Below are 8,540 nucleotides of genomic sequence, written 5' to 3'. Positions count from 1 at the left end.
AAAAAAGAATCGTACATACTTCGTATAATGTGTATGTAAACTGTGTACTAAAGTTTGAAAACGGTGATTTGATCGGTCGTGGTAGATTCAGTGTTAGATATGGTGGAAATTAGAAGGAGGATCGAATCGTGTAACGATATCAGTTTATTTTTTAAAGAGATCATCCTTAGAGATACGAATTTTGCAGGCTTGTCTGGCTCAGCAGCTGAAGAGCAGGACGATGGATATGACGCAGAGAGAATGGGGTCAACGTGCCACATCATCGTCAGCATCATCTCGATACTCACCTGCGCAAGCATGCAGGAATTCTCGAGCAGGGCCGAGCTGATTCAAGCTTGAGCGATGGCCACGCCACCTAAGTGAGCGGTAAAAAACAGTTTTAAACTTTGAAATTTCGCGGTGTTCTATTGGCCCCCAGTTCCCACCAATGCGAACTGGGACAGTAACGTCTACGTAATGGAATCTTGCACGACCGTAACAATATTTTATCCAAACAACTTTGTCGTCCTCTAAAAATTACATTTTTCCTTGTTGATAAATAAGAAATGGCTGATTTATAATTGTAGAATAGATCAAACGTACATTATGTATATTCTATGTATGTTTTCTATGTTATTGAACATCATAAATGCATAAAATTCGCAGTCTACTCGTTATCAACGTTTATGAATATATTGGTACATAATTATGATGCCAAAACTAATTTGGACCATGAGGGTCCAGGATATAAGGAGGATAATCGTAGTTGCTCGTGATTCTACGTAATTAACTTTCCCTTAATAAATCCGAGTATGCACTAACGGGGACGAGAAAGTTTTACATCTCTTGCGTTCAATTTTCGACCAAATGGCCCTGTCCTCGTCTACCTGACGATCTCCGGTTTCGCGCAACACGGGAATCCCAGAATCTCAGGGCCGTATACGAGAAGAAATCCGAGAAATCACGTAGACTGAATTTCAACTGCGTTGACTAAATTTCAACCGAAGCAGATCCTTTCGTGAATTTTCTAATTTCATTAATGACACAAACTGATCGATACATGCGCCAAGTACGTTCAAGTTAAACTCTGTTGTAGTTCACTTCATTTATTGAAAACACCTCGAGGACGAATGTGGTCTTATAATTTAATCATTTAATTCAGAAACGAAAAAAAAAAAGTATTGTAAAATTGAAATATAGTTTACGCAACTACGCAGGATACGAGGATGCATAGTTATGGGAAAAGTGCGAGAAAGGCAGAGAGAAATCCACGAAAGAATGCGGAATTACTTCAAACGATTCAGTACTCGTAGACTCATCGCGTAGGTACAACTAATGTTCTGCATTACGTAGGAGATTATTACATAGCACCAGGGTTTGAATAACAATCAATTACAATTTTTTAATTAAATAATTGATTCAAACAAATTTAATTCAATCAACTTAATTAATAAATATTTTGAATAAATGTAATTAAAAATTATTTAATTAAAATTGAATTAAGCAGAGTTAATCGAAAGTCGTTTCATTGACGATTGATATGAGCGAATTTAATCGAAGATATTTAATTGACGATTACTTTAAGCAGAATTAATTGAAAACCATTTAATTGACGATTGATTTAAGCAGAATTAATTCAAAGCCATTTAATTGACGATTACTTTAAGCAGAATTAATTCAAGCTATTTAATTGACGATTTGTTTATATCTTCAATTATATCTTTTAATTAATTCTGCTTAAAGCAATCGTCAATTAAATACCTTTAATTAAATTTGCTCATATCAATCGTCAATTAAACGACTTTCGATTAATTCTGCTTGATTCAATTTTAATTAAATAATGTTTAATTACATTGTTTGTAATTAATTGTCAATTAAAGACGGAAATTAATTTTAAAAGTAATTAATTACTCGCAACACTGCATAGCACTTGCATCTCTCTGCCAATTAGCCATCCACTGTATCCATTAGGCAATTACTAATAATCAATTTTTTATTGAACATGTTTTTAAATTCAATGACACTGAAAACATCATGACACATTATGTACTGTAGTGTTTCAAATGTATTGGCATATTAGAACATAATATTGTATTGAAAAGTTGAAGAGTTGTATTCTATACAATACACATTGCTATCGATAAACACAGAAGCAAACAACAGTTTATTTTAAAAAGAACATACATGCATATTTCAGAAAAAATTATAAGTGTGCAAGTCATACAACTAGAAAGCTATTCAGCAACAAAATACCAGCTATCCTACTATAGAAAGGGATTTGAATCACGTAACTATTATTAACGCGTAATTTGTAATGGTAGAATGAAAGTAAATCAAACGAAAATTCCTTTCACGTCATTGAAGCGCGCGCGAATGTGCGATAGTATGGAAAGGGAAGGGTGACCGCGGATGGGGGTACGTCAGTGGTGGACGAGCAGCGACGAAAGTTTCCGAAGACGGCCGATAGCTACGCGGGACCCGTGGCTGCGGAGGCAGAGCAAAACGCTTTAAAAATTCAACGGGTACGGTTGATTTGTCACTCGATCGTTTCGATCAGCTTTGAGGCAGAGACAGTGCGCGTTTCGCGGTCATGTCGATCGTTACGCAGCCGTGATTCTCGATCGATTAGTGAGGTGAATTAGAAACACGTGTGGACAGGCATCGTAAATATAATTTATATCATGACAACGACGTGATCGTGTCAAAGTTTGCTGTGCCCAGTGATGTGCAAATTCCATCGTTATCAAATTAATAGAAGAAATAGTTGGGGTTTTCCTTATTCGCGCTGCTACATTCAGCGATGATGACAAGCGTAACGTACGTTTTCTGGCCTTTAGGGCAGCATGTGTGTAACATCTGTGTATCTGGAATATTTCACCGTTTCAACCGCGTGTACTAGGTCACCTTCAGGATATTAACAAACAGAAGGATGCAATAGGCATACAGATGAAATATAAATTTGTAGGAATTTGTTTGACGATGCGAAATTGTAACCTATAACATTATTATTATGTCTTTCTACTCTGTTGTGATAATTGTGTGTGCTTCTTCTATGTACATAATATTAATCGTAAACAATAGGAAAAGCTCGTGCTTGGTCTGTTGTCTATTTATCAGTGACTTGGAAAAATATAGTTATTAGACTTTTCATAATAATATCTTTGTCTACTTTATCGATACGACTAAACGTTGAAAATTTAATATTTCTTGTCATAAAATTTTTGGACCTAGAAGTATTAGGTTGTAAAAGTTTCTTTCGTAATTTACACTCAATTATTTTGTGCGCTAGTGTTTATATAAATAGACAATCTAATTTCTTAGATATTGATGTTGTAACAGTAATGGAGCAAAATGAATCGTACACAATTCAATAATGTAACATTAGACATAAAATATTGTGTATGTATTACTTATTAATAAAACGAAAGAAACTTTTCGGTCAACCAAATATATACTGTAAAATGATATATTTGCAGTGATATCTAAAAATGGTTAATTCGTATTTTTGTTCACGAAAAGTAAAAAACAATCCATATTCGGATTAATCCAAAGATACAGGAGGCGTAAAATAACCTCATTTTTGGAATACTTAATAGATTGAGATACCACGTGCATCGACAAAATTATTTCATGATACACTATGTCATTTGAAGCTATTAACCCTTTGCGCTCGGGTGGCGCCTCTAGGTCGACATATGTAATTTAAAAGCGATTTTGTGAACGTACAATTTCAAATTCACTTACATCAGAATACAACTAATTATTAATTGAAATAATAATACATCGAGTCATGAACGTTCGTAGATGTTTCTCTTCGAAGTAGAGTTTTTGGTGCCACAGAAATTTATTATAAAAATACTGATTGAATTTGACCGACTGAATTTGATTCTATAGAAAAATGCCTCGAGCGCAAAGGGTTAACGTTGTCATAATAATATAGTAGTAATCACAGATCTCATGAAATATCAAGGTTACCCAAAGTAACAAAGGATTTAATCGAATGTTATTACGTATTCTCGCGTTCGCTCGTTGAAACAGATAAACATTTTCCAAATTTCAATTTCCTGAAGACGACCGGATACGCACGATCGAAACGTGGAAATATTTCAAGATAAACTCGGTGTCGTATTCGTACCGTACCAACGAAGGTACATTTTGTTTGTCGCTTTTAATCGTTGGTTAACCGAGACGCAAAAACGCGGAAAAATTCACGTGCCGCGAAAACAATCGAAAGTTTGCACGACACGGGTCCTGTCGAACGAAAACAATTCGATCGCGATCGATGAAAATATTTTCGTACTCGCGGACCTCGTTTACCGTTCGTTTCATAAACTACGGAATTTCGTGCAACGTGACGCGACTGCATAACTATTCGCGACAATTCTTCCGCGAACAGTTGGTAACCCGTCACGATAAGTGAACGGTCCAGCCAACTGCATCCTATCTGAATATTATCCAGTTTCGTCATAATTGCACCATCGCGATACCTTGCGATCGCCGAGCATTTTCACAATAACGAGACCGTCGTGTGTCAAACCTCGCGACGATTGTGACATTGTGCTGACGACGGAGAGAGAAATCTCGACAAGTATGCGAGCGTATGCGAGTTCAACTGACGATATACGTCATCATTTTCCAAACCAGGGGCGCCATTCTCAGAAAGGTTGATTCACGCGAGCCTGAAGAGATTAAGGGGCCGTTTCATTGTGAACGCACAAAAGAAAACATATTTTCAATAATTTTAGTCTCAGGAACTATTGCATAAAATTCAATGAATGTTTTTTCCCCTTGACACGTTGACTGCCAAACGAATATTCTTGAACATTTCTGCTAAGATTAAATATTATTCAGACTATCGTAGTCTGGGTAATGAAACATTTATCGTGGTATTTAGATTTGTAATTACATCAAAATTCAAGAACTTCATTTAGATTCATCTCCTGTGACGTCTAACTTTCAGAACGAATCTTTTTAGTTCTTGAGTGAAAAACACTGTCACCCATATATGGGTGACATGGCGATCAACGTGTTAAAGGTATGATTAAGGAAAGTAAATAAAAAAAATTTTCTTGGTAAAAAATATTTCGTCATTTATTTGCAAAATAATATGAGTGTGTGTAAAAAAAAAAAAGTTATTCGCTGGCGCAGATGATTTTGGCTCTCCTGGTAATCTGAAACAGAAAATCGAAAAAGTTTATTAAGCTATGTCGTCACACCTATGGTCGGAACCTCCACTTATTTATTTCATCGAAAGTAAACAAAATGGCAGCGTTTCTTGTGAAAGAGAGAGAGAGAGAAAAAACACACTTTTTTTGTACCGTAAATCAGGTGAAATTGTAAGTAAAAATCAAAATATCAACTACTTGGAGGTTCCGACCATAGGTGTGATGACAGTTTAATAAACTTTTTCGATTATCCGTTACAGATTACCAGGAGAGCCAAAATCACCTGCGCCAGCGGTTAACTTTTTTTTTTTTTGCGCACATGCATATTATTTTGTAAATAAATGACGAAATATTTTTTACCAAGAAAAAAATGTTTTATTTACTTTCCTTAACACGTTGACTGCCACACTAATACTCTTAAAAGTTTCTACTGCGATTACATTTTATTTACTGACCATTGGAGACTACATAATCAAACATTTGTTGTGGTATTTATTTTTGTAACTTCATCGAAATTCAAATATTTCATATAAATCCATTTTCTTTGATATTTAACTTTCAAAATTAATTGTTTTATTTCATCAGTAAAAAGCACTGTCACCCATATATGGGTGACATGGCGGTCAACGTGTTAATCATACCTTTAAGGGGAAAAAACATTCTATCAATTTTATGCAATAGTTCCTGAGAAAAAAATGATTGAAAATATGCTTTTTTTGTGCGTTCACAGCGAAATGCCCCCTTAAAAGGCTAAACGTTTTTAATGTAGAAAAATTGGGGGTAGTTTACTTAGGCCCTCCGTGATAATAGACCTTGACACGTTCGTTGCCAGACTAAAACTCGTGAAAATTCCTACAGGATTAAAATTTTGTATAGAGCCTATTGCAGATTAGATAATTTAATATTTGTAAAGATAACTGTTGAGTGATTCTCTTGGATTCTCTGCTTTGATTCTATTCGAAGCGACTAGACGAATCAAAGTAGAGAATCCAAGAGAATTATTCAACAGTTGTCCCCTAAACCAGACGTGTTCATGCCAAGCTCATGGAAATCTGCATTATGACGAATCTACTATACCATGTGGTAAAATGGCGAGGTATTCTTACGCATGCTTGTTGAAAACTAGAAGGGACTGAGGAACTCGTATCCAGAGCTGGGTAAAATACGTATTTTAAATAATAAACAGTAAATAAATATTTTATTTCGGATCATGCATGTATTTTTAAAAATAATATATTTTATTTGTTATAAAAAATGTTTAAGATAATATTTCAACTAATATTTCATTTGAAAAACAGTGAAAATATTTGTGCCATAGTACGGAATATTTTATTTATTTAATTTATTATCAGTAGATAAGATATTTTTATTTTACTAGATTATAGTGTAAAGTATATTTATTTTGGTAATTTAAAACGAACGAAGTACTTTTCCTCTGCATTATACACATACATTCAATGTAGTTGTTCAATGAATACTTCTATTAAGAATTTTCAATAACAATCGCAAGAAATAGTTTCTCCATCTATGTATCAAATTTACACAGTTTACTTTCGGGTTAAGAGCTATGGAAAGTATTCAATTTTATGCTTTATGTTATTTAAATGAAACATATTTTATTTGATGTGTTAGATTATCATAATAAAATATTTATTATCATTCTTTAACTATAGATTACCAAAATAAATGATTTTATTTGAAGTTTTACCTCATCGAAATAAAATACTTTATTTGCTGAAATTTTATGTCCCATTTGAAATACTATTTTATTTGAATTCTGAAGAATCTATTATTTAACACGTTGATCGCCACGTCACCTATATATGGGTGACTATACTTTTCACTAAAGAACTAAAAAAATTAATTCTGAGGGTTAAGCATAAAAGGAAATGGATTTAAATGAAATTCACGAGTTTCGATGAAGTTACAAAAATAAATACCACGATAGATGTTTGATTACGTAGTCTGCAATAGTCTAAGTAATATTTAATCCTATCGGAAATTTTCAAGAATATTTGTCTGGCAGTCAACGTGTTAAAATAGTATTTAAAATATTTTCTCTGCAAATATTACCCACCTCTGCTCGTATCTCAGTAATTAATAATTACGCGTCTGTCATTCGCTCTACTGCCTCTGATAAGGTAAATTCGTCGTACATCCGATTCTCAAGAGCCTCGTTTGGACACCTCCGCGTTAATCTCATGGGTAGCATGTGACCAAACTCAACGCGTGTGTACATTAGCTACCCGATAACGGAGCACGTATCTGTCGTTATCGCTAATTCAGCGAAACCAGAATATCCACACATGCACGCGTACATGGTTCGAATTCTTCTTACGCAGTCAGAAAAGGACGGGACGGGACGAATTGATTCGCGATGCAACAGTTTTTCGCGTGGTCGCCGAAACATCGGAGACACGTGTGAAAGGACACGCTGCACATGCGCGAACGCAATATTTGCAATGATCGAATCGAAATTCCGTTGGACTGCTGAATAGTTGATTTTTGAGAGGCGGTTCTTCGAACGAAAAGATCGGCAGGAAACGACGAAAGAATGAGCCTGTCGCCGGTTGCCAACAGAAGTTTCCTCCACGGGGATCGTAAACAGTATTCGACCTCTGATAAGATCGTTTACGCGACACTCGACAGCCTCGCTTTGAAAAGGGCACGGTTGCCTCTACAGTTGTTGCCTATCGATGGAAACACAGTGGTTATTGAAAATGCTGGCAAATCAAAGAAGAAAAAGAAGAAGAGCGTTTGCGACGATGCGACCGCGAGATCCAAGTCGAAGGTTCGTGTTTGGTTCTTACTTAAAATATTATTTTATTGGAATTATGTTTACAGGACTTGTTAGCTTAAATGGTGTCGTATTTGAAATATTTTCTCCTCAAATGTTACGTAGTTGCAACAGAAGGTGTTTGTAAGAAGGAATTGAGAAAGCTCGGTAGTCGATCGGTATGGGTGTGGAGAACTCGAAATCACGGGAAAGCATCGGGTGGACTCGTGAACCGGAAAGTACCGTCGTGAATACGCTATATCCTACTTTCGAGAATAAGTTTTTCCACGGTACTTCAGATTTGGAATACTACTTACGTACTCGCCATACGATTACTTTCATTAGTTTTGAATTTATTAGGTGCAGGTATCAGTTCTGTACCTTTCTATTCAATCATTTGTTGTTTATTTTTATTTGTAACTCTGATTCAAGCAGAAATATGCACTCGTCATTTAATTACGTAGGACCAATTTTCTAAGTTCTGTACCTTTCTATTCAATCATTTGTTATTTATCTTTATTTGTAACTCTGATTCAAGCAGAAATATGCTCTCGTCATTTAATTACGTAGTACCAATTTTCTAAGTTCTCAACCTGATGGCCGTTATAATTATTAGCTTC

At 35.1% G+C, this 8,540-nt stretch overlaps 1 protein-coding gene across 1 annotated transcript in view; it reads left to right on the top strand.

The window, feature by feature from the left end:
• Positions 1 to 2,498: 2,498 nt before the first annotated feature.
• Positions 2,499 to 8,540, top strand: part of LOC128878905 (uncharacterized) — a 28,915-nt gene continuing 22,873 nt past the window's right edge. The window contains exons 1-2 of the mRNA XM_054127567.1: positions 2,499 to 2,796; positions 7,487 to 7,935. Of these exons, the coding sequence (XP_053983542.1) occupies positions 7,699 to 7,935 (237 nt within the window). The 5' untranslated portion in view covers positions 2,499 to 2,796; positions 7,487 to 7,698. The remainder of the gene's footprint in view (positions 2,797 to 7,486; positions 7,936 to 8,540) is intronic.

Source organism: Hylaeus volcanicus, chromosome 6 (assembly GCF_026283585.1).
Source record: "Hylaeus volcanicus isolate JK05 chromosome 6, UHH_iyHylVolc1.0_haploid, whole genome shotgun sequence".
NCBI classification, from domain to species: Eukaryota; Metazoa; Arthropoda; class Insecta; order Hymenoptera; family Colletidae; genus Hylaeus; species Hylaeus volcanicus.
The sequence above is the reverse complement of the archived record's forward strand: the minus strand, read 5'-3'. Positions and strand labels throughout refer to the sequence as shown.